We start from the raw sequence: 27003 nt of genomic DNA, 5'->3' as shown, positions 1-27003 counted from the left end.
CATACACATCACTTTGCAGAGGTGGCAATGCCACAGTGCACGGCAAGGAGGGGACTGGGTAAGTCACCAGCCGTCACTGCCAGCAGCTCACGCACAGTCAGCAGCCTGGCATTTAAGTCCTGCTAAGGGTTTGTGTTTTTCCCCTCCTCTAGAACACTGGTATTTGCTAGTAAAGCCTCTCACTCCACGCGGCCAAAGAACATGAGGTTTCTAGGTGCTTCCCCTATATACTTCTTTAAGGAGAGGCAGCCCCAGTGCTCCCATTAGCTCTGCTGAGGTGGGGATAGCAGGAGGGGAGCACACAGCTGATGCACTGGGCACACTGGATAAGGCTGGAAAACTTCTCCTGCTTTGCCCAGCCAGGCCAGTGAAGAGTTTTCTAGAAATATCTGTAAATGAATAGCTGCCATCAATCATTGTCATTCCTTTATTTCATGTCTCCTGATGAGGTTGACTAGTGTCATTGTTTGTTACTGTCCAAACCACATCTTCATTCTTGTAATGTCAAGCAGATATGACAAGCACACATTTTCCAGATGAGTAAGATACAAAGTCACCTTTTAATTTACAGTTGTCTGGGGTTTTTTTGTTTGTTGGGGTTTTTTTTGGGGGGGTTGTTTTTAATAAGCAAACCTATTGTACAATTTCCTGGATGTTCAAATGCCTTTGGTACTAAATCAAAGTCACTCATTAGCAAAAAGAAATAAATCTGGAGCAAGAAATTCTTACAATAAAATGGCTACCTAAAGCCTTTTATAACAAGAATTCTTTTATGGAGCTTGTCCCCTGCTATTAAATTCACTGCTCTTAGAGTAAATTCTGCCAAAATTATTGCTGGAGCAAAAGAAATGCAGAGGGCAGGGAAATACATTAAAAAAAAAGAGAAGACCGGGAAATTTGAGGGGTTTGTCTCTTCCTTTGTAAATAACAAACCAAGAGAAATACAGCCCTCAGAGGACCAAATGGTGGGAGAGTCCTTTGGTTTTCATTATTGTTGTTGTTGTTGAAATCTTTGTGTTCCCGACACTTGCAGATATTTAAGACTCTGATTTCAGATGCTTGTAGGGAGTGTATGTGTGACAGGGGGCTGGTTACTGGAGTAATAGAATGCGAACTGGATAAAAATGAACAAAATAAACCCAGCAGTATTGAAGAAAAGACCATAATGTAGGTGACCACACGTAATATGAAAGGGCAGAGTCTGCAGTTTTCCAGAAGAAAGGCTTATGGAGGCTGTGCTGCCCGTTAGCCTTGCTGGCAGCCTCCTTTCCTTCTGAGACCACCATCGAACACCTTTCAGCTGCAGTTGTGTGCAGCTTGTCTAGATATGCAAGATAACTTCTGTGGGCCTGCAGCAGCATTTTGTCTGCGGCCCTGAACAAAGAAGCACCAGTGAGCTTGGCACGGCACCTTGGGAAGGGATTGTAAATTACTGGAGCATCCTATATCTTTCTTTCTTTAGTTTCTCCTTTCTTGTTAGTTAGAACAACAGAGTAGGGTTATAAAAGCACCCGTATTTGACTGAAGCAGTTAAAGTACTTACAAATCAGCTGTACAGTTTGGGGTGTGAATATTGGCCATTCTCATTTTGTACTTTGTTTAAAATCTCATTCAAACTGTACAGGCCATTTTGGAAGAGGGTAGATTATTTCATATGCAGATGTCATTATTTTAAATCACAGACTAGCTCTCAGAAGCAGAGTAATGATACAGTTAGATCCTTCCTTTTCTTTTCGTATTACCTAGGAAGTTTCGTGCCTTTGATGTAATTTCATTTCCTGTAAGTGGATTCCAAAATTTCAATTTTTTTAAAGCAAGTCTGTTGGAAAAATCAAAATACAATAATAAATTGCAGGTTGCATAGGGTGTAATTTTCTAGTTATAAGGTGAGTTTAGGATTGTCCTTTTTAACCTGCTCCTAGTTTTTCTTAAGCATTTCAAGCATCTGGCTCAAGCGGATATTCATGTAAGAGAAGTACATGTGTGTGTTACCATTCTTGAATGACATCTCCAGTTCTCACCACGCCAGCTTTATCCCCTGAGTGGGTGATTTGCATCCACCCCGCTCTCCCAGAGCAAAATGGTTTGACATGCAAGAACTGTGGTGATGGGCTGCTGCAAGGAGAGCTGTGGCTGGTCAGAAAACCATGTTTTAAACCACTGACCAAGCAGAAGTTGCGCAGCTCATATGTTTTTGGTCACTTGAGCTTGTGCAGTGCTGTGTCTGAAGCCTCTCTTTTCATGTGCTTGTACTGAGGTGGGGAGATTTGGGGTAGATGGGCTTTTGAGCAGGATTGCTCAGTAAGATGTGGTTTTGAAGTGATTAATGCAACTAAAATGGCCCCTGATTATGGACAATCCTGAAGGCTGTTTAATCACTGTGTCTGTTGTCATGCTTGGCAGGGAGCTGTCTGTGCCCCTGCCTTGGGCAGGGAGATCTTAAAAAGCCCAGGACCAACCCTCATCTTCATGGAAGCAAGCAGAGCCTCAATTGGTTCACACCAACCTGAGGTCTGCTCTGTGCCTACCTTTGCTCAGAGAACATAAAGTGGGGAAAAGCTTATTACTCTGGAGTAAAAGTATCCATTTCAAATATGCTTTCTAGCACATATGCTCAGAAAAGTTCACCAGCTAAAGGGCTAGAGGACTCTTCAAATTTCCAGCTGATTTACTCAGCTCTAGGAGCAGCTTTGGCTGAGCAGGAGGATTGACAGTGTATCAGGGCTCCTAATTGAAAAGTAATAAAATCTCTGAGTGAAGCTGGCAAATGAAGGCCTCCAGCCAATTTGTCAGCTTGCAGTCAACTCCGAGGAGCCGGGCAGAGCAGCAAGCCATTAAAAATAGTTTGATAATAACTGTTAAAACATTTTGTGGACACTAGGGATGGAATCAAAACCAGCATAGATAAACTCTTTGGGAGTGAAGGCAATCACATCGATCTTGGCCCAAAGGGACAGAAATGATGGGGCAGAAAGCTGTCAAAACAGACAGAAACTGGTCCATGCTGTGAGACCCAAGGCTGGGTGGGCTTCACATCCTATACTCAAGGGTGCTGAAGAGGGGCTGGGGAGGTGATGGTTGTCTCTGGCCCCTGAGCCAGTCCTTGTGCTGCCACAGTGCTTGGCACCATCAGCAACTTTTCATTCCCATGCTGAATGCATGGACCTTATCCATGGAGGCAGAGGGGAGGATTTAGGAGGTCCCAGTGCACAGAGCAAAACAGGGGAGCAGACCCTCAAATATTAACCCAGCTATAGGGAAAAAAAAAAAATCAGTGTTTATTCAGCAGGGTTTTAATAAGGAAACTTGCCAGCTACTGCTGAATTAAGTACTGCTAGCAGCTAATTGAAATGTTACATGTTTTAATTTGTCTGATTTTTTTCCAGTGGGTGATGTTATTTATATAGTTTGTATATAGCTAACGACAGACTATACAGAAAATGTAAAGATTGCTTCCAATGATCAGTAGTATCCGAGAGCGCAGACATGAACGAGGTATTTAGGAAGACATGCCATCCTTCATAGCTTAATGTTAAATAGTAAAACACATCTAATAGAACACTGTCTCATTGTCATTTAAGGCTCTTTTTATTTTTTATTTATTTTCTTTTTAAATTAAGGTTTTTTGTTGTTTTTCTCTGGTAAAGAGGGATTTTGTTTTAAAACAAATACAGTTGCCGTATACTGCTATTGCAGGAAAACCGCATTTTTGTGTCCTTTCAGCCACATTGTTCCAAGGCCACCCAGTTCCCCTAGGAGGCTATAAACAGGGGAAGGATTTAAATCCTATTTTCTTTGTAGAGGATTTGGCAAGAACCCATATAGTAGGAAGCTGAGCACGGACAAAACCGAGTGAAAGGTGTCCTTTAATTCCCTGGCCGCTGGTAGAACAAAGCCTGCTCCCAGCAGGGTCCCGGCTGGCCGCACCCAGGCCGGCTTGGCGGCTTCATTTCAACTGCTGAATTCAGTGTATTTTTAGTTAACCATGTTGAGATTAATTAATTAGCCCCTAGGAGTTAGTGCCCGTAAACGTCACCCAAAGCAGAGAAGTGTGAATACGTTGAGGCTGTTAATTCACCCAAAAATGGCAGCTCGTAATCCAAGCAGAGGAAATGCAGTCCCTCTGTAGGGATGACTGGCAGCTCCGGGTTACTGCCTCAGTGACAACAAGCTACATATCAATTTAACTTCTTAGCGATGCTTAAAAGAGCATCTTTTGATTTCAGTGAGGTAGCATTTAAAGTTGCCATTAGGGGAAGGAAAAATTGCCGTGGGGAGACAAACATTGGCATTTGGTTAAAGAACAACATAACTGGTCTGATACCTAGAAAACCTAGTAAATGTAGAGGAAAATGCTGCAGCTGCAACTTCATTAGAATGGCAGAATCTATTATAATTAACCACAACTCTCTAAATAGGAGCTAATTTACTTCTGTGAGCCAAAATTCTGTTAACTCGTAGCGTATTGTAAGATGCAGGGTAAGTTCTTGGGTTTATGTTCTGGTTTGAAGTACGGAGTAAATGTGCTATAATGAGCAGTTGACAATTCTACAATTTTTTGCCTAAATGCAACAAGATAGTCCATAACTGATGCAAGTTGACAATGGGAGGTGAAAAGTGTACTGTGTAGCCTGCAAAGAGAGAAGTTAACGCCAATGTAGGGAAGAGGATTTAGCTTTCATGCTTCATACTGTATATTTTTTTTCTGTTGTATTTGTCAACTAAAATGTCTTATATCTCTCTAAATGGTGTCTTTCTCTATATGTATAAACGAACAGATGCAGATAGAGCTCAAAAGCATGGCATGGATGAATTTATCTCTTCCAATCCCTGTAACTTTGACCACGCTTCACTCTTTGAGATGGTTCAGCGCCTCACTTTGGACCACAGACTTAATGATTCCTATTCTTGTCTGGCAAGTATATTCTTTGGTCTTTAGCGATATAAACATCAAGCAGCAAAGTCAAAGCTAGTGTGAGTGGGGGCTAATCCCCCTGTTGCTGGAAGATTTACTTCCGTTAAGACCAGGTTTGAATTTGGCCCAGAGGTATTATCTTTTGAGAGGCTACCTGCAGTGAACTGACTGCTGTTCTTCTCCAGTTGCACTGTCTCTATCGTTTCTGTTTGCAATGCTTAAACTGTTTCTTCCTGCAAAGTACAAACTCCAGTGTGGGGATGTGAAGTAGAGAGCAGTGTTTTGCAGCCTCCTACACTGCCTTCCAGAGTCTTCTGGATGAAAGAACAGTCTGGTACCACCATTCGTGTCAATGGAGTCCCACCAGGAATAACTGTGGCCCAGCTTTGTGTCTCTTTATAAACAGGGATCCCAAGCAGGTAATAGATGGAACTAGGTGGATAACTGCAGTGATGCTGCAGCCTGGCCATGCTCACGTAGTCGCATGCCCATCCTGATTATTCTCATGAGCACATGTTGCAGCTCTCAACCCACTGCTGTGTAATGTGGCCTATAGGACAGTGGCACTGAGATGCTCCAGGACAGCTTGTAGTCTTTGGCTGAGGTGCAGTGCTTGGGGGCTCTTAGGTACTGTGAGGGTGTACATGACTAATAACCTATAACACAACTTGAATGAGGAGGATGAAGAGGCTCTTAGTTTTTGAGAAAACAATAGAATAAAGCCTTTCTAGAGGGTCCTGAAATAGAGGTCCTATCCTGAATGTGGCATGGGACACATCCTGACGTGCTGCCCTCCTAGTGTTGCACAGAAACCTCCACGCTGGGGTGTCTTCATGGGCTCCTTCAGCAGAAGGACCACCACATGCTGATAGCCTTCATCTTCTGCCAGCTGTGCAGCCCCTGGAGCTGGGGCTCTTGGGTGGCTTGCTGTTAAAAGCAGTGACCTGGGAGCACAACTGAGCAGTTGGTGATGAAGCTGTCAGTCTCAAATCCTGTTCTTCATATCCACCTCTGCCGTGGGCTGATCTCCTCAGAAAGGCTGAGATCCACTAAATGCCATTAGCAGTAGTGAGTTGTCACCTTCCTGACGAGAGGCAGGGCTAGGAGGAACGGTTGTGGACATCCCCTGAGGTAAGGATGGGGTGGGGGAAGGCTGCAGCGTGCATTTTAATACCAGGTACCCAAGTGGTACGAGTAGGCTTGATGGGAACATTGTCAGACCTGCAGCAGGTTTCTCACCAGTTCCATTGAGGTCTTTGCTCGGGCAGGCAGTGAATTTGGCATGCAGCTTCTGCTCCTCACGCATGGCTGACCCTAGGAAGACCATCCCCATTCATGCATGTCTGACAGGTTGGCTTGCAGCTGGTTTGTCTCTGTGCAGTCTCGGGCCTGGTGAGAGTGGCCATTGAATTAAATTCATGGAGAGGTACAAGGCCATCGCTGAAAATGATTAACGATGTTTCTCTTCAAGAAACCCACCAGCCAAGCTTCTGTTTGTTATCGACATGTTTAGGCCTCTGCTGGAAGCCTCCGGAGTGCTGGAGCTCCCCTCAGCACCAAGATATGTGTCTCTTCAAGTGGAGCATCACCAATTAACCATCTTCTTTCAAATCACCCATTGCAGAGTGTTATAAAGAAGAGAATAATGACCTGTGTTCAACGACACTTGGATTTCACGTGCTTCTATACGTATTTTGCTATGGGTTTGTCCTGATTATGGCGTAAAAAAAATCAGACCTCAAAATTTGAGTTCAACTGCAGAGAGCTCCCATTGCTCTTACTGTATCTTTGGGATGTTGGTGATACCACTATGCTGGCTTGCCTGGGTGATCTCTGAGCCCATGGTAAGCCTCCTCTGTCCACTGTGTGTGCTGCTGGGCTATTGTTATTCTCCCTACAGGACATTCCCATGCAAGGTCCCGCAGAGTTTTACTTTGTCACACCTCTTCTTCCTTGCAAACATGGACATGGAGGTGCCAGGGAAGACTTACCCAGGCACAGTGGCTTACCCTGACACGGAGGATAACTCATCATCAACTCCTTCCCACGGAACAAGGTTAAACAACATTATTACAAGCCCACTCACTGGCTGAGCCAGGCATCCCAATGAAAACAGGCTGCTGGTGCATCTCAGGTATGGCAGAAGTGGTGTTTCCAGCCAGAGAGCACTGTGCTGGGGAAGAGGAAGAGCACTGTTTGCAGAGCTTGCCGAGGGCTGCTGCCCATCATCCACAAACCGGTAAAGCAGTCACACTGACAGCTCTTCCTGGACTTTTGGGAAGAGTATGCAGCCCTTCCAGCTTGTTACTTGCCCCACGCACTCGTGGGTCTTCATTCTTTTCACTTGGACACACGTATTGTTTCTGAGACTGCCCTTCAGCTCTTCCTAATGCTTCCCAGCCCACTGCTGGCATCCCACTCACACAGCCAGGTTCCTACTGGAGCTGTATTGCCCATGATGTGTCATCATCATGGGATTTGGGTAATACAGCATGGCATGTGCAGAGGAAAGGTCATCTTCCAGAGTGCCCAGCCTAGCCAAGATGATGTGAAGGAGTCAGGTTCTAAAGTCTATAAAGACCACCACCAAAATGAAATTGTTTTGGTTTTCCTATGGTAAATGGGAAAATTCAGGTATTGAAAAGTGAAAAAGCAGAAGCTGCATTTGTCATTAGAAGAATTGTCAGTGTTTCACCAACCCCGACCAAGCATGGCTCTACCCAGCTCCAGAACTCCCGTTGCACTCTCTGCTGGTGCTTGCGGCGTGTGCCCCCTTTTCAGTGCAGTTCAGCTTCTTGAACACCATCAGTCGAGCTCACTGTGCTCTGCAGCCTCCCTTCCATTGCCCCCTCCAGGTTTCCTCATCCCACTGAAGACCATCTGGGAGACCACACTGAGCTATACACACCTTAGCTGCTCTGGGGAGAGACACCCGGTGTGTTATCACTATCAGCTGCGTTTGCCAGACTGGCTGGTTGTCAGCTGGTTGCGCCAGGCAAATCTTAATCAAGAGCCAGGATCTGCCTGAAGATCTGTGGGATTTGTCTGAATATCGCCTTTCATCAAACCTTAGGGTTTTTTTCTGGGCTGTGGGAAGCAGCATTTACTGCTCCTTTGGAGCCCCATTCAGCAGCAGGTTTTATATTTCCTACCTTTGCCATGCAAAAGACAACCACCTGGTCTTCCTGAGCTCTGGATCTCTGCACCCACAGTCTGCTTGCCTGTGCTCTAACGAGGTATGAGGCTCATCACTGAACCTCTGAGCTTCTGCTCACACTTCCCCTCACTTAGCCATGGCAGCAATCTTGAGTGTTTGTCCCCATCCCTTCTGTCTGTCTGAGGACCAGCACTTCAAATCCCAATGCAGAGGAGCATTGTGGGGTGCTCCAGATCGCTGCTTCCTGCTTCCTCCTCCCTGTAGTGAAGTTAGTGCCAGCCTTTCCGCTGACCTCAGTAAGGCCAAGATTTCACCCCCTTAGGGAGGACTGAGTCCTTTGTATGTATTAGGTGAATATAACAATTTCAAATGCATTTTTACCCCTGTAACCAAATACACACATCTTTCTATTGTAGAGCAATCACGGCATTTCTGTTTTTACCAAGCCTGATCGCCAAAGGTTTGTGTGAAGAGAGGCAAGGTGAAGAGACAGTCCAAGGATGTAACAAACAGGCAATGAAAAGAAATCTGGAGTCAAGCATAATTCCACCAACCAAAAAAAGCAAACAAAAATGCCGTTAAAAGCAGTGGAGGCAAATATACCCTCCCAAAAAAATAGCCTTCCAGAGTGCCATCCCATCTGCATTGTTCTGTGTCTCATTTTGAAACGTGCACTTCTAGTGATCCCAGCACTGTAGCTACTCCCTATATCTATCATTTTCCCCTCATTATTTTAATTCTTTTCTCAATCTGTTTTGGAGTTGGCCCAATAAGGATGAGCAAATCCTTCTCTATGTCTTTGAGCTCTTAATTGATATTTCTTCAACTCTTTTCAAAGCAGCTATTTTGGCATCTAGAAAAGATTTGGTGTCATCTGAGTGGTAGAAAATATATTTTAATCTTTCACAGCAGTGTTGTTTCTAAGATGTAGCATTTGGGGTAACAGATGGGGTGGCAAAGAAGTTGCCTATAGGGGCAGTGCTCTGCCTCAACTACTCTCCCGCCCGCTGCAGGAACTTTTCAATTAAACGATGAAAGATTTTGCAGCTTGATGCATTCCAGAGCTGCGTCTTAGCAATTGTTTAGCACCCAAATTCCCATGTAAATATTGATGGTTTTGCAGCATTTTGAAACGCGATCTACAAGATTATTCTTGTTCTCACTAGCGCCTTTCCTGAAGGCAGAGGCACACTCCGCTTCAGCTGTCCCGGGATGTTCATCAGAGCCATCCCCTCTTCAGAAAGGGCATCCTCCTCAGGAGCCTGGACATTGCATCACAAACCGTGTGTCACCAGGCCCTCAGGACTGACACAGAAATAGTCTGAGGTTTATGGATGTGTAAAGAAACCCTGCCCGTGAGCAGAGCTTCCCCTTGCTTCGATGCGGAGGAGGTGGGCAATGGTGGAGCATGTCACCAGTGGTGTGCAGTAGGGACGGTGGGAAGTGTCCCTCTCTGATACTGTGGAGCTGCCTTCCTCTGTCTGCAGGACATCTTTACCTGCCAGATGCAAGAGAAGCCATTGTTCAGTGTAATCCTCCATGCGCTCCCACAGATCACTCTTCTTGTTCCTGGACAAATGTACAATCCCATCCCTGAAATGAGACTACTGTTTTGCACTGTTTAAATAACCAAACCTTTGTCATCTCTTAAAGGTGTAAGCTTTTTTTCCCTTTATTTTTTTGCTAGGTACTGATATGAACTGTCTTAACTTTCCAGCATTTTAAATGGCAATTCCCTTTAATGGTAGCATAATATGTTTCTGTTAATAGTTGCTCTGAGTTTATGCTGTGATTGGGTGATGATGTACTGACTGTATTGTTTAAGTGACCTCTCTCCTTTTTCCTTAATGTAGCCTTAGGTTTCTATTTCCTTTATTAGAACAGTTGACCACTACACCTCCAAATCTGATAGCCTTTGCATTTAATAACTTATATTTAAAATCAAGTCTCTTTATTTCTAAACAGGGCTGGTTTAGTCCTGGCCAGGTCTTTGTGCTAGATGAGTATTGTGCACGTAATGGAGTGAGAGGCTGTCACAGACATCTCTGCTACCTCAGAGATTTGCTAGAGCGCGCAGAAAACGGAGCTATGATTGACCCCACCTTACTTCACTACAGCTTTGCCTTTTGTGCATCACATGTTCATGGCAACAGGTAAGGAATTCTTCTTGGCTAGCAGCTCCCTGCCAGCAAGGGATGACTCTGTCAAATATAGGTTTCCTTGGATAATGCACAACAGTCAGTCCCCAATTTGTTTTCACCGTGGATGTTTGGCAGCAGCACTTCTAGTGGCATAGTCGGTTTGTTTGTTTGTTTCATTGCATGTTTAATGTAAGCAATAAAAATGCACGTGGAGGATTCCAGAAATGAGGGGTTTTAACTTCCTTACGCAGGCACCTGCTAGATGCAGTTCTGGACACAATAGAGTTGAAGTACTTGTGACTGCCACGGGTTGAATAAATAGAAGTAAATGATACACTGTGCTGATTTAATTGCTGTGCGAGAAGATCTGACAAGTTGCAGCAGTGAAATTTTCAGCAGTATCAAACTTCAGTGTTCAGAAGGGCTTTAAGCCCTTGGGGCACCCGTGTCTCATTTAAAGTGTGTGTGACGTCAGTTTGGCAATTGCTTAGACATAACTGAAGGTTTTATCTTGCTCTGTTGCAAAGCAATTTCAGTTTCATTCCTTTCTCTCGAATGTGACAAACCTTTGATGGAAGGAACTGGAGCTGTGCTTTTTCCTTTTCTATTTGCTTTGTTGACAGCTGTAGCATCTATTGCAGCTTCTTATTCTGCTGTTTTCCTGTTAAGTTGTATTATACATTTTGAGATATCACTATCTATCCTGCATATGCTGCCGAAGAAAGGAATGTTATAAAATAATTACATGTTTTCATAAACCCTCTGGTAAATACCATCCTGAATTATGACACACATTGCCCAGGTTTCACATTGCGAGGCTGCTGCTTGCTTTTGCAGTTACTTTCATACATCTTGTCATGGAAACCGAGTTTTTGCTTCCTTAGTTTCTTTTTTAGTTCTTACTTTCTTTTGCCTGTTTGTTCCTTCTTTGCCAATTGTTCTTTGATTTCAGTTGTTTCAGTTTAGTTTCCTTTTGGTTTCTTTTGAGTTTTTTCATGTTTTCTTCTTGTTTCTCTCACTTTTGCTGCTGGCCTTGCCCCCCGTGTTTCAATCACTCCCCCAAGCCAACACATGGCAGAATTACTTGGTGGGTCACAGCCAAGTGCAGACGGCGAGGGGGGCAAAGTGTCTCATGCCTCTGCTGCTGAAGCGGAGACAAAAAAGGATTCCAAAAAGGAGTCCAAAAAAAGGAAAGATTCCAAATCCCAGCCGAATCCAGAGCCGAAAAGGTAAGTGAAAGCGGGCAGTGCACAGAAGTGTGTTGTAGAGGGCACGGGGCTCCTCCGTCACTGAGCACACTGGGCAGTTGGTGTCCCTGTGTTGTGGCACCAACATTCAGGTCATGCACTCTCCTCGGCGCTGGATGGCATTTGGGCACCCGAGTCCCATAGGGGTCAGGGCCTTGAGTTTTAGATGTGTGTTTAAGTGATGGCTCATGCAGCATGTGATGGGACCGGTTGGATGAAACTGGCTGCCCCCATTGCTCCTCTTCCATCGCAGGGCTCAACCCAGCAGGAGCCTGTTGTGGAGACAGGACATGATTCAAAGCCCATGTGGCCCATAGCAGAGAGGAGGTTGGATGCCGGTTACTGCTACCCCTTGTACCTCTTCACAGGGCCCAGCACACCCAGAGCTGGAGCTTCTTTTCGTCAGGGTTGGTATCAGGAGGTATCTGACAGTATGAGCTAAAGTGTTACCTCACTGTTCCTTTCCTATGGGACTGGAAAACTGTGGGCTCAGGAAAATGTCTTGCTTTAAAACCCATTTGGTGTTTGGACCCCAGTCGTGCGCCTGTGCTGATGCACTGTGCTGGGAGACTGCTGGGCAGCTTGGCCTCGGGTGAGCTGTTCGAGTAACTCATTAAAGATATTCTGAGAGACGAATGAGGTGTTTTGCTATGCCTTAGCTGTCTGTGGCGAATGATTGACTTCACATCAGAAAGCTGAAGGTTCATATTCCTTCCTGGTCCCTGCTATTGCTGGGGATCGCAGGGAGCTCTGTGCTGGATCTGCAAGGATGTGGTGTTGTGCCTTCTCACCTAGGGCAGACTCTGTATAACGCCCAGGAGTTTGGTAGAGACTGCAGTGTGTGTTTTCTGTCTTCTGCTATCTGGAGGTCATGAAAATGGACTACAGAGAAAACACAACGCCGTATCTTTCGTGTCTACTGTAAGAAGTCTGAGTATCTGAGCGGGAGAGTCACGATTTCTGTTCAGAAAGCTGTTTAGGACACATGCATCATGCATTCGCGAGCTGGCTGGCAGAGACCAACAGAAAGCCAATATTTACCCATGCAGTCCTTACTGGCAATTGCAACGTGTGTAGAGCAGGGTTCACTTTAGCTACATCCCTTTCTCCCACCTGCTGTGTCCATACATTGCTTGTTGCCTTAGGTCTAGCCATGCTTTTCCCAGGAAACACATAGCTCTTGGAAGAGCTGAAAACTTCCCTTGCAAACTTTGTTGAGGTGAGAGCACCCCTGCCCATCCTCCAGCAAAGCATCTATGCATTGCGTTGTTGTTGGTATGCACAGAGGTCTGGGAAAGATTCAAGTTACAAGACATTTTCTCTGTTTATCAAAGTCTTCTTTTTATTTCAAAACTGAGGAAGTGTTGATTTTCTTTAGAAAAGGAAGTTCCTTCACTTTTAGACAGCCCAAAAACCCCAAACGGGTGGTTTAGCTTTCCCCAGAATGAGGTTGGCTGTCAGTCAGAATATGCCACCCAGTAATGAAGGTCGAGGAGGGAGATAATTTCATGTGGCTATCAGTCTCCTGTATTAGCAGCAGACAGTGATGGAGCTGAGGTGGGCTGTCTGTTTGTATCGTGTTTGCATAAGGTCAGGCAGCGAGACAACAGTCGCTCGCAGTCAGCGGGGAAGTGCAGGCGGGCTGCGGTGCGGATGCTGAGGACAGCCTGAAGGTCAAGGCTGACAGGATGACAGGCGTCAGCATGGGGATGATGCCTCCAAGTCTGTCCAGCTCCTGCCTCAGCCGCATGGGACAGGAGTAGAATGGATGCTGGTGGAAATGCACCTCCGAGCTTGTAGCTGACCCTGTGACTGCATCAGGTGAAATGGTCAAAAGGGATTCTGGGGACTCTTTGGAACCCTGTTGCTTTATATGTCAGGGTTTGGTCTCTCCCCCTCCCCCCTTTGGGCTCATGGAGCTTATTCAGACCCCTGAAAGCCTGACATCATCTCTCAAAAGCATAATTTTTCTGTTAATGTCATCCTTTTCCAAGTAAAAATGGAGTTAATTGTAAATTGCTTGTTGTAAGTTTCACCTCCTGCAGACACCTAAATAGGTAAGGTGCAGGCTGTCAGGAAGGCAGGGACCAGCAAGAGGCAAAAACTGTTGAATATTGCATGATTTACTGTTACCCATGTGCTTGCTCTTCCCTAAGTTGAAGGAACTTGAGGCTTTTTCACTGTTGTGTTCACTAGCAAATTGATAACAGTGTTTTGCGTACCAGGTAACACTGAGTGGCTTTTGAAAGTCCTGCCATTATGGAAGATGATGTGATTTTCGATGTGCTTACCTATGTAGCAGTTAAGAAAGGCATAGTGTTACTCATACACCCAACACACGCTGAGTGATTACTGATATCTGCGTTTGGTACCACCACTACAGTACTGAGGCTGTTGCTTTCCTTCATCGATAGTCCTCCAAAAAACTAGCAAAGGCAAGAAGCAGGGGTGGTTTTGAGAAGACATTGTGATTTGGGGGAGAATTCTGAAGGCTTTATGTGACCGGGGAGAATTATGAAGGTTTTATGTGACCACAGAGATTTTTCCCTGCCTTGTTTTTGTGTTTGTTGCTGACCTCGCATTGGAGGGCTATCTATGACAGTACTGCCAGCAGTGTTTGCCATGCAGGGAAGTGATGTGTTAGAGGAGCCTCGCTGCTTCCCTGTCTGCAGTGTGGAGCAGAAAGTTTAGCTCAGCTTTCCCATGCCCAAATTAGTGCCAAACCTTGAGCAGTGATTGCTGCCCCTTTCTAAGAAGTGGATTTCAGGAGTGACTTTGGTTTCACTTGTGCCTTTTTTTGACTTAGGTGTATTATAACTTCATTTTTAAATTTTAAATTTGGCACAAAAAAAGATTCTTTCTGTGCTTTTTAATCATAATTTTAAAAATAAGGCTAAAATATTGTTCATGTGGATGCTAAATATTAGCAGACATTGAACTTAGCAAAATCAGAGTGACAGACTGAATCTCTTTCAGTCTAGTAATGATTGAACACCAGCGTTTTCTGCAAGTTGCTCACTGACTATTTACCCAAGGTCCAAGCAGCTACAACACCCTCTACTAATTAATAATTAGTGGCTGTCTAATTATGGGGCTTTGAGCAACCTGGGCTAGTGGAAGGTATCCCTGCCCATGGCAGGGGGTTGGAATTGGATGATCTTAAAAGTCCCTTCCAACCCAAACCATTCTATAATTCTAATTAATTTGGTACATTAATGACTTGCTCAAGCTGTATTTTACAGCATCAGACTTGTTTTTAAGAAGTAGCTCTTTCATTAGTTAGCATTACCATTAGATTTTTACTACTCGAAGCCAGCAGAAATAATCTTATTGTCATAAACCCTGAGGAATTGAAAAGTCTGTGTAGCAGATATGTAATTTTTTCCATTGTATACTAATTATCTATCTGTCTGTTTCACATAAAAACAAGATTTGGGGGTTGGAACTAGATGATCTTTAAGGTCCCTTCCAACCAAAACTATTCTGTCATATGATTCTAAGATATTTCTGTACAGCTAGTTAAAAAAAAAAACAAAAACAAACCAAACAAAACAGGACATTTTTGGTCCCTTAGAAGTAGTAAATATATGAATGCTTTGTCACAGTATCTTTTTATACTTCCCCAGTAGTTTGCGCTTAGTTTCCACATCTCATTCAAATGCACAGCCCTGGCTGCAGTAGGGAAGGTTGAAATCTGGCAGGGCATGATGCTGTAACCTTTCGTTAGGTTCTGGCTCTGTGTCCCAACCAGCCCCATGGTAAGTCCATGGTGACACAGCATGCTTTACGGCTGTCTGTCGGATAGGATCCGCTGTCTGTGCTGAAGGGAAGTGGGTTGCCAGCCACCAGCAGATCACCAGCTCAGTGCGGCCGGCTGACATGATTCATTACAATGGGTGTAGGATGGCAGTGCTCAGGAACCATCCGGTTCAGCCACACTACGTCAGGGGTGTAGATCGCACATGAGAAGCGATGAGCCGTGACTTGGCTCTGTGCTGCAGCGTGGAGGAGAGCCCAAGCAACATGAAGGCAGGAGTTGGGGGGATGAAATGGCTCCCTTGGTCTGCAGCATCTCAAGCGGGTGGAGAGCCAGGCTCAACAAAGGGCTTTCAACCCACATTTCCCGCACTGTGTGAACTCCCATAAAAAGGGGAGTTGGGGAAAATCGATGTTTTGCTGAATAAGCTTTCTTTTTTCCAAGAGGTCTAAACAGGTGGGCTCTTTGAGATCAATTTACTAGGGGGAGATGCAGGAGGCGGCAGGCAGGCAGCTGTGATCTTGCCTACATCCCCAGAGCCAGTCCCCGTGTGAGCGGTGGGACTTCGCGCAGGCGAGTCTTCCTGCGAGGGCTCCTTTGAAAGCCTATCCTGACACATGCCGTCCAAGGCACTAATCATCGATGTTTACTGTATAGCTCATATGTGCTGCACCTGGCAAGCAGCAAGGGAGCTGAAGGCAGCACGTGTTTTATATTTGAGTTGTTACTTAAAAAATCAAATTATTTGCATCAGTTTTTGACATTGTTTTTTTTCCCTTGGCTCTGCATGCCAGGGCTCACAGTGCGTGCAAAGATCTGTTTGCTACGTGTAAGCAATATTTTCCCTAGTGAAAAAAAAAAGTGTAGACAAGTTAAACATAAAAGGTGTAAAAGATGATATGTCTTTTCATTTATGAGCCGCCATGGTGTTTCATACAGGCTTATGTCAAAGAGATTAACCCACTGGAGCTCTACTATAGATTTATAATTTCGTACAAATGCATGTGTTATTGCTTCATATATTAGTCTTTGTTAAGAAAAAAATCATTTTGATATATTTGTTTTAGCAGCATAACTATCCCTGGGGGCAGCGGGTATAATTAGAAAAGGGCATGGGGGGAGGCGGGGCTTGTAGAATAAAGCAGTGGCCTTAGGAGCACAGGTCCTAATTATAATTTATAATTAACCCCAGAATTTGCACAACCCATCCAAGCTAAACAAGGACTATCATTTTTTGCTGTTTAAATTGCAACCCTTTTTTTAATTTCACCACCTGCTTTGTTGATGTCGTTGTTTTCATGGCTTCAAACTTGAAAACAAGGGGGGATTAGGAAAGTGGCATTTAAAACTTTTCATGTGAAATATTTACAGTGGGAATTTGCTAGTTTAGAGCCAACACAGTGAATCTGCAGCAGAAGGAGTGATCTGAAACTTGTTTACTTATAATTAAAAATCTCCTTATTTATTTTTCTTGCCTTCTTTGCCCTTCTGCTTCCCTCTCTGCCCACAGCTTCTGCCATACACCTCAGTAAGCAGGAGCTATAGAGAATCAGAGGATATTATGTCGCCACGCAGACGGAGACTTTCATGGTGTTTGTTGACCTGAACTCATAGACCCAAACCCATTTTGTCCCTCATGCAGCTGTATATACCATGTTCATACAGAACTTTGTTTTCCACCCTTTTGCTGTCCTCCCATTTCCCATCAGTGTAATAACGTCATGGTTATGGGTTGCGTGTGAGAGCATCTATTTTCTGCAGCTGCATTTTAGCTAGCCTTGCTGCAGAAATGCTGCTCACTGGAGGAGTTGGTGCTTCTGTCCATGAGATCAAATAGCAAATATCAAAGTTGAGCTGGAGACCTTTGCTGAAAACAAAATTTCCGATAAGCATCAGAGCAAGCTGATGCAACTTGAGCTTCTCCTGGGGATTTTTTTCAGCTCCATCAGCCATGTACTGGAATTGTCTAGAGCACAGAAGTGAATCTTAAATTATACTGATGCTAAGCTATCTACCCTTTGTGTTCTTGCAAAAGGGAAAATAAATATGTTCCCTCAAAAAGATTATATTTTCAAAGTATATTTGACTTGAATATTTAATTAGCTTTTGAAATTATCAAGCTAATAAATTAAGTGCAAGGCTTTGGGTAGTGTTTTTCCAGTTCTATGTATATCCTGCATTTGTCACTAATTAATGAGTTCCTAATGCTTCAGCTTCTGGGAAGATGAGCAACAAAGATTAACATAACTAGTAAATCCAAAGATGTGCAGCTGGGTTATAGTATTTGAAATTTGACAAAAACATTGGAAGTATTATTATTTGTGACATGGCTCAAGATGGGGGATTGTGAGGAAAGCAAAGATGACAGAACTGGTGCTAACCACTGTGACAACAACTTGAAAAGCAGCCGACATGACATCTTTCCTATCATGCTGCCGAAAATGTCAACTTTGTGAAGGACAGTGAGAAAATGGTTTGCCGAAAATTTGAAAGGTAGATTCAAGTGATGCTCATCATGTCAGATGCAATATAGTCCACAGCTGGGTGAGAAAGGGAGTCCTTGCCGTGGTGATGGCTCTCAGTTGGCAGGCCCTTCCAGACATCCGTGCTGCTCCAAAAATGGCTACAGCTGACCTGTAGATTGTCTCAAGTTTCCGGTAGCATCATACACAAGGGCAGCATGAGTTTGTACTGTGTCGTAGGCCCTGCTTGGAGGGAATAGTGGCTGGGGTCACTGGGTTTAATGTCCTCCTGGCCCCAAGAAAGTCAAAGACCAGGTGATTGAGCCTTCATGGTCTACGTGCACCACAGTTGTTGGGCTGGCACCCCTTGGGGCATTGAGGTTTGAGTGAGAGCCACATTGGCCAGAGGTTCCCTCTCCAGAGCCCACTTTTTGTCTTTGTGTGGATCAGTGCTTCCAAAGTGATACTTCCAGAGCCACCACTGCCCAACCAGGACACAACTGATGCTGTCACATCAGCCCATTTGGGTGTCCACCATCAGTTGTTATGTGGTGAGCACTAAATAACCATTTCTGGCAAAATCAAAGCCATTTGAATTCAGTTAGAAACTGTGATTCATGCAAAAGGGCTGCCCCCCAACCCAAGCTGTCAGATCCTGCCGTTAAATCCCTCCAGTTGAGGTTATTGACCCAGCAAAGGGTAACATAACTTTCAGACCATTTCCAGTCCGTAAATAAATCACTGCCAGGGCAGGCAGCTTCTCCTACCCCATTTGTCAGTGCTGATACAATTAACCTAGTGACACTCTGTGAGCTGCTATGGGTACAGGGGGAGAATCAAGTGCCAAAAGTCAAATGGGGGCTTCAACCCTGCTCTTTAACGTATGGCATTTATTGTGTCTGCCTTGACTTATCTGCTTTTCTGCTTGGGAGCAAACCAGGCACTGTGAGGTGCACAGCATCACAAGAGGCATGAACATCTCTGCCTGAATATTAAATATTTTATGGAACTTTGGAGTAAAAATATATTAAGTATGTTCAGACATTAATTTTTGCTCGCTATCTAATTTGGTTTTCTTGTGGCTTGCTCATTTCTTCAAAATAACTAATCCTAATTAGGTACTAATGAGACCAGATCCATACTTCCAAAATTGTTTATGAAATGTGTTCCCCAGATGAGACATTTTATCCAAGTTTCAGCCTAAATCTTTTTTTCCTATTTTTTTTTTCTTCAGTACACAACTGAATTTGGCAAACAATCAAGTCAAGATTTCTGATGAAATGTTCTTTAAATTTAAATACATCCCCTGGTATTCGAGTCCTTTTCTGTGTCCATGTTGCAAGTTTTATTTAATGTATATTTAGCTTTAAAATTCTGCAGTAAATATCATGTACAGTTTGCCTATCCAGAAGGTTTTAATGGTTTTATTCACCTGTGTTGGAATACCAGAGTTTGTATTGAAGACATCAAGACCTAACTAAATGCAGGGTCAAGGAGAAGTGGTTATACAGATTTTATAGCTTTCAATTTTTTTTTAATACGTTTTTTTTTTCCTTCCCTTAAAGTTTAGGGCCTTTGATTCTTTAAGAGGAAAATAAAGCCAACCAATTAACCCCTGACAGGAGGTTCATTAGAAGCTTTGTAATCCCTTGCCAAGTCTTTTGTACAGCCAAACCAGTCCAGTACTGCGGATTTATGCAGCTTAAGCTGAACACTGGAGGAGGCCTTTAAGTAAGAACATTTGTTCAATTTTAAGATGTCTTACATTACCTAAAGAGTGCCTGTGCCAGCAGAGTTGCCCAAGGAGTACACAAATCCGTAGACTTTGCTCGCCGGCAATGGGAAGCGGTGCCGTTGAATGTCTGCCTGGCCGATTCCTTTGGTGTATGGATTAGACTCGCGCTCTCCTCTCGTCTGGAACTCTGCTGCGTGGCATGTTTCTCCATGTGGGTGTGGGGGAGAAGGAGGGGATTGCTGCTTTCGGCTCTCGGATGGGTTGGCATCAGCTGAGGTACGGGGTGGAAGAGCACAGGGACCACTGCATCATCCAGCCCCGGGAGAGAGCTTCAGCAGGGTTCACACTGTGCTCTGTGAACGATGGGAAATACCCCAAGCCAGCAGGACCTGTGTGTCACAATGCACCTCTGTGCACTCCCGAAATACAAGAGTGTTGTAAATAGTCCAAGAAAAGCTTTGGTGAATCATATCAATATGTTAATTTTTATAAATTGAAATTAAATGACCTAAATGGCATTGCATTTTCAAATACAAAATGCATGTCGCTCTCCAGGCACATTGCAGCATATATCAGAGATGGTTCACTACAAGAAAATCACGATAGTGGGGTGATTCAGCAGTTATGAAGGAGTACAGAATTTCATATTCTGTTTGTATATATGCCTGTTGTCAGTAATTCTTCTATACTGTGAATTGTGTTAAATTGGCAGCTGATTTTTTATGCAGAAATTCAGTCCCTATTTTGCCAGCAATGGGCTCTATCCTTCAGTAAGTGCATTGTCATATAGATGTATTTAGGGGGGATTCTGTGTTTTCTGACTTCCCTATCACAGCAAAAATAAAGGAGGGGGGAATCCACATCTAGATTATGTCTCTGAGAGAAGGTATTTATTTATTTGTTTGGTTTTGATAACTCAGCACTGATGCTGCTGCAACCATCTGTGTCTTGGTGTGGCACATCCTCTGTCCCACGTCTCGTATTTGGTGGCATCCCTTTCCTAAAGGGCAGTGTGCTATGTGCTGCAGGGATGAGTTACCAGGGTGGCGTGGTGTGGAGTCTGAGTCATTCATGGCATTTCTCCTCCAGGCCCGACGGGATAGGAACTGTGACCGTGGACGAGAAAGAGCGTTTCGAAGAGATCAAGGAGCGGCTCCGTTTGCTTCTGGAGAATCAGATCACGCATTTTAGGTAAAGGCAGAGAGCCCAGGCTGAATGCGAGAGGACTGATTTCCTCCCAGCTCCCTCCTATAAGCAGCAAAGCCAAAAGGCAGGTTTTGAATGCATACGTGAATTTTGCAAAAGTGACACAGACCTACGCAGGGCAGTGAAGCTTGCACTGTAGTATGTTTGTAATGGAGAGTGATTTCAAATATATAGCCTTTACAGGGTATTTCAAACCGTCTTGCTCCCTCAGGCATGGTAATGCTTTTATTTTTTCTAAAATTGAACAAGAAGAAGAAATGTCCCTTATCCTCTTATTTCTCTGTTCTCTGCTCGGTTACTACCTGTTTATATTCCCTTCTCCCTAGTATTCAGATGGGCAGGGCTTTCGGCAGGGATGGATTCTGCTCCCACAAAAAGGGGTGAATTGCCCCCAGCACACCAGCCAGGTTGGGCAGGTTGTGCACATTTGCACGCAGACGTGTGATGTGCATTCACATGCAGAGTCCCTATGGGAGCCTCTGGGAGCTGCCACTCGCTGGGATGGTGCCTGGTTCAGCCAGTCACCTACAGCCTGATGCATCACGGTCTCTGGCTGGAAGGAAATGTACCTTGCCAGAGGGGATTTGGGTTGGGGATTTTTTTCACTTTTACAATAAGATGATATTTAACTCTCTCCTGGGAAATTAAAAACTCCCCAGGTGCCACACAGATTTAATAAGCTGCTAGAACAATCAGCTTATTAATTACTATTATTATTGCTGCCTTATTGTCCACACCATCAAACCCTTTTGGAAAGTTACCCTGTAGAAAGACTGCTCATTCCAGGCAGAGGGACTATAAAATTGCTTGGGCATATTCAGGAAAGCATCTTTATAGCTCTGGAAAGGCTTATTCACATACAGTTATGTTAACATTACATGTTTTTTCTAGGTACTGCTTTCCATTTGGCCGTCCAGAAGGTGCACTAAAAGCTACTTTATCACTGCTGGAACGGGTAAGCGTAAGAGAGTGGTTAAAACTGCCTGTATTCATGTATATTTCCATCTAGAGCTTGAGGAACTGTTGGTTTTGCATAGGGCATGTAATTAATGCTAGTATTGAATAATGATATTTAATGTTGAAATGTGGGATTTAGGTGGGGTTGTTCTCTCTCCTGCTTCCGCTCAGAAGCAGGTGTAGCCTGGCCACTAAAGGCATCACAGCCTGTGTCTGCTCATAGGTAAGGGTGGAGGATCTTGCTGGCAAGCATCTCTGCCACAGACCCTTGTAAGCAATGCCTGGCTGCTGTCTGGTGAAATACCCGTCTCAAGGCAGATTTGTTTCCCCCAGATGTCTGAAACCTGCTCACTATTATTCTCCCCATCCCTATTTCAGCCTTCCTGCTGCTCCAGCATCCTTCTCACCTCTGCTAACACTCAGTTTGGCCAACCCCGGGATTAAAACCAAGTCAATCAGCAGAGCCAGAGAATGACATAACATTGCCTGGTACTGGGAAAGTCACGATAGGTCTTAATGGCATGCCCTAAAAAAAATTGGAAACACAGATTTCAGGGCATGCCATAGGGTATAGGTACAGAAGGGGAATAACACAGCAGGGGTAGGTCCCACATCTTGAGCTGGCCAAGGTGACCTTGTTAGTGGATCCTACATGTTGTACATATACCCCAAGAGCCACACAGCACTTGAGCAGGAATGGATGTGTGCGCTGGGCTTGGAGAAAAACAATTCTGTGTGCCCGATGCCACAACAAATCAGATTTTCTTGTGTCAAGGTTCTGATGAAAGACATAGTTACTCCGGTCCCTCAAGAGGAGGTAAAAACAGTCATCCGTAAATGCTTGGAGCAAGCAGCTCTAGTCAATTATACTCGACTATCAGAGTATGCCAAAATTGAAGGTAAGGCTCTTTCTATGTGAAATTACAATTTTGTTATGTTTCTAGGAGGCAACTGTGGCTGGGAGCTATTTAAAAGAAGCTCATTTGCTATTTATTCACTTGTCAATAAAACTGATGTGATTCTGAATCATTTTTTTGGTGGTGTTGGCTTCGGAAGCAGTTAAGAATGGAAGCTATGCAAACCGTTTCTTTTTATAGAAAAGAGGGAGGAAACAGTTAAAAGGAGCTGTAGCTTTTTGTGTGTATGTGATCGTTAGTGCATTCGGCCAGTGGTGTAGGATTCAGATTCATGTCGTGGTTTTAAAAGCAAATTGAGAAATACTTGGGATGTCATCTTTGCAGCTGAAGGTATAGTGCAGCTAATTGCTTGTGACAGTGGAGTTCAGGAAACAAGTGAAAAATAAGAAGCTGAAAAACTGTTTAATCTATGCTTAATCATTCGTAGCCAATTTAAAATGTCTTTTTTCTGGGAGTGTTTCATTCTCATTGCAGTTTGCATAGCAGTCATTGATCAGTGATCCCATACTTGCATCAGATTTCTTTCTTGTCACTCTAAATCTGGCAGAGCTGATATTATTGACCTTTTAAGTTACGGGAGAATAATAACCAGTGACCAGAGACACATGTAGCCATCAAAAAGACATTTTAAAGCTTGTTGGAAGATATGTGTTAGTTGAAGCTCTACAATCCAGTCGTTCTTTACATGTTAATCAGTTTATGTTGGTACTTTGTTGGCTGCTGTTCCTAACTTGAAACTCCTACCCAACTTTCTCTGAGTTCCCAATTGCTTAAACCTGTATGTTCCAGATGAATGGTATGTTCTGCTCCAGACTTTGGGTTTCTGTTATGTGTGATGTGAAGCTTTCCCACACCTGAGATTATTGTCGTATGCCTCTAGGACAATATTGAGAGGAGAAAAAATCCCACCCAAAACTCCCTCTGATTTCTTCATTGCTCTTGTTTACATGAAAAATTGGGTTGTTATATGACAAATTGTCCAGGTTCTGTACATGACATGTCCTCTCTTTTTCCATTTTTTTTTCCTGTCTGTTGATGCAAATTGTGTACCAGTGGTAATGAATTCATTGTTATGCATCCAGTGAGAAACACTTAAGAATTGGGCACTAAAAGGATGTTTATCAACTCTTGACTTGGTAATGAGTGACAAAAATAGAGAAGGAACGAAGGTTTCATAAGCACTGTATTATCAGGCAATTTATTGAAATACTCAACTTCACAGGATATTTTAATTGGTGCATTCTGTAAAATGCAATGTTTAAATATACTTGACAAGGCTGGAGAAGGACTGAGAATCAAAAGCAGCTTTTCTGTTTGATGGATGCTTCTAAGCAGGGCTGGCTCCCTTAGGTTCTCTGTGTAAATATCACTAACTCGTTGGTAAGATTTGCTCTCTTCTTTCAGATAAATCTATGCAAAAACAAACTTTATGATCTGTAAGTAAAAATGCATTCATTTCCAAAGTAGAACAGTTAGTGTGTACTTTTCCTTTTGTGCCTCAATTCTTCTTGGTTGTGTTAATTACCTGCCCTCTTTTTTGCACTGTGACTTTTAGGTCTGGGAATACTTTGAAGCAACAAACCTATTTTTTTCCAGCTACCTTTTCAGGGAAATAGTTCATTCCACACTACCTGCTCTCTTCTGCTTTTCTCCTCCTTTACCCGTGATTGGCCACAGCCACTTTTTGATACTGTCTCTATAAAAGTGGTTGTAACACCAATTTCCAAGCATGCTGGGATTGTTAATTCGAACAACCCAACATCCGCCAGCTGCATGCATCAGGTTTTCTCTCATGAGCATAGTCCACAACATGTCCAAATACTTCCTTAGAAGAGCAAATCACAAGTTTTCCTTGGTGAGATGTGTTCCTGCACACCTTATGTGGCTTTGAAATCTTGCTTTTGAAAGCTGACATTTGAATAGCCACACATTTAAGAGGGTTTTGTCAGGGGTGCAGAACCAAATCGGTGGCAGCAGTGCTTGAGGCTATGCTTATGAAGAAATACCTGTGAAAGCCTTAGATACTGAAGGCTGAAATCCTTAGTATCTCGGAGCCTTAAACCAATGAAATTCTATTTCCCTCTATTCATGACGTTTTGATCATTATATTCTTGCAAGCAGTTAAGAGCAAACCTCTAGAGTCATGGTCACAGCCTCTTTTGTGACTCATGGGCATGCTGAATGGTTAATCCAGTAGATCTCCAATTTTAAGCCTCTTTTTTTTTTTTTTTTTTTTGCCTTCCTTTTATCCTGTGTGTACCCCAAAATACGGCTATTTTCCTTTTAACCTGATATAAAGTTGTCCTCTGACCTATAGCCTATAACCTCTTTACCTCTGACCTAAGCCTCTTGCATGCCCAAATCCTCTTTTATAGGGAAAAAGAGAGAAATGTATGAGCATCCTGTCTTCTGCTTGGCCTCTCAAGTGATGGATTTAACCATTCGTGAGTACCTACCACCCTCCTCTCCATGCTGTCCTCGCTCTTTCTGTTTTCATTTCCTCGAGAAAGTCCAGATCCAAACCAACTCACTCTCCTTGCTTCAAGTCTTTTAGCATTGGCTTGTCTGTTGCTTCTGTCTGTGAAAACCCAGTGTGAGAAGTCCAGTCACTTTTTATCAGCCTAAAACAGGTTAGACAATTAACCCATCTGTTTGTGATAAACTCAGATTGTCTGTAAGTTTTTTCAGTTCTTCTTTATGTCCGTGACCTGAATGCATTTTTACTTTGCTTCTGTGTAACCCCAATTTGTGAAGTGCTTGTCACTGGTACACAATCAAAAGGTAGCAGCTACATGGGGGAGAAGTGAGCTAGAGGTCAGATAAAGGACATTTGGAAAAAGCCATCCCTTTGCCTGCGTATAAGATCTTTATGGAATCCTATGTATAAGGTTGTATAAGGCTGTCCTTTCTCTGTACATCAGATCTTACATGTCTCCTGTCTGTTAGCTCTCGAGCGGAAGGATGCACTTTACTTGCTCTCCTTTCTTAGTTACTCCTTTACACTGAGCTCTGGATGGGACATCCCAGCCCGCTGTCACTTGGAGATCCCCTCTGTGTCCTCAGAGCTTGCCCTCCCTGGTTTTCTATTTGTGCAGCATTTTCTTTCACCTCCGTGAAAGGAGCTTCTTTTGGTAACCCCATGCTTTGGGGAGGGCGGGGGGTGAGACGGGACGACTTTTCTTCTTTTCAAATGTCATATATCACGCATAACTGGGGGGCTGTGCGGTCCACTTGCTCATTAATCCTGCATATCTGTTCTTGTTTCTCTCTTTTCTCTCCTTGTTGCTTTCTCTCTTTCATATAGAGAATCAGAAGGATGCAGGTGAACAATTGTATATGCATTATAAATTGCTAGGACTGTTGAGTTATATTGATTTTGTTTTCTTTTCTCATAGCTCCTTAAGACATGTACTCCTTTAGGCTGAAAATGGAGATGCATTTATACTTAAGGAGTTAATTTGTGCTGTCTACATAATCTTCTTTTCCTCCTTCCTTAGAATAGAGTGTAGATTAGAAATACCATGTAGAAATGTAGTTATCTTCTTAGGAGTCAGTTTTAGAGAAGAATCTAGCCTTTGTCGAGTGAAAGTTTCTTGTTTTGCAAAAGAACTGGGTGAAAAACTAATGTTGGTGATTTGGCCATCAATCTACCACACCTAACAAGCCCATTTATAACTAAACTAACGTTCATTTTTGGTTTTCACATCTTCTGTTTTATGCCCTGATGGGAGGACTGGGTTTTTAAGTATTCTTTTTTTCCTATTCTTTTGTTAATGTGTAACAAACAATCTGGTGGGACAGAAGTCATGTTTGTCTCTCGTTTCTAACCTGTGCTGACATGTAATGAGGTAAAAGCTCAGCTCAAGTGCCCATCTCTTCAGAAGGGACGGTGGAGCTCTGCAAGCCCTTGTTCTCGTTTCTGTTGTATCCCGGAGTCCTAGTTTGAAAGTCCTTGAAACCTGAATTGTTCATTTCTTTTTGTGAGTAGATTGTTCTGTTTTGTGGGGAAACAAAACAAAACAAAACAAAACAACAAACAAATTAAAAAAGTATGAGGTTCATTTCCGCTGTGTTTGCAAAGCCAAATTGCTTTTAAAGAGCAGTACAAGAGGATGGGCCAGGTTCTCTCCTCAGTATAGCTCAAATGATCTAGACCTATTGCACGACAGTAAAATTAATTTTCAATAGTAATAAATATTTATAAGAAGGAGAATAATTTATCCTTATGGCTATGAGAGGTGCAAATAAACAAACAGCAAATGGAACAATCCCAGCTCTTACCATTAACTAACATTAAAGTGAGCACAGGCTGTTGTGCATGAAGCATAATCAATGCACTGAGCATCCTGCTCACTGACAGCGGCTCGTTGCGTGCTCATGGTTTAGAAATTCAGAAAGATGTTTCTATGGCCCAGCTTGCTTAAAATAAAACTGCTTCTTCTCAATGCTTGGAGCAAGTGAAAGGACACAGGGAGCTGTGACTCTGCTGCTTTGTGCCTGTAAATCTGT

General features: G+C 43.5%; 1 protein-coding gene across 9 annotated transcripts in view; it reads left to right on the top strand.

Annotated features, from left to right (window-relative positions):
• Positions 1-27003, top strand: part of CADPS (calcium dependent secretion activator) — a 210509-nt gene that overhangs the window by 119072 nt on the left and 64434 nt on the right. For 2 of the 9 annotated variants that reach the window (XM_061354228.1, XM_061354225.1), the window contains exons 12-17: positions 4779-4915; positions 10038-10225; positions 20504-20605; positions 21512-21575; positions 22353-22476; positions 24870-24938. In XM_061354228.1, coding sequence (XP_061210212.1) covers positions 4779-4915; positions 10038-10225; positions 20504-20605; positions 21512-21575; positions 22353-22476; positions 24870-24938 — 684 coding nt within the window. Of the gene's footprint in view, positions 1-4778; positions 4916-10037; positions 10226-11277; positions 11443-20503; positions 20606-21511; positions 21576-22352; positions 22477-24869; positions 24955-25798; positions 25817-27003 lie in introns of all 9 variants that reach the window. The other 7 variants (XM_061354227.1, XM_061354223.1, XM_061354229.1 and 4 more) reach the window with 5 other exon arrangements.

This window comes from Neopsephotus bourkii, unplaced genomic scaffold (genome assembly GCF_033783945.1).
Source record: "Neopsephotus bourkii isolate Nb327-2 ecotype Australia unplaced genomic scaffold, CSIRO-AGI_Nbou_v1 NB_719, whole genome shotgun sequence".
In the NCBI taxonomy this organism is placed as follows: domain Eukaryota; kingdom Metazoa; phylum Chordata; class Aves; order Psittaciformes; family Psittacidae; genus Neopsephotus; species Neopsephotus bourkii.
Note: the sequence above shows the minus strand (reverse complement) of the source record. Positions and strands in the feature narration are given on the sequence as shown.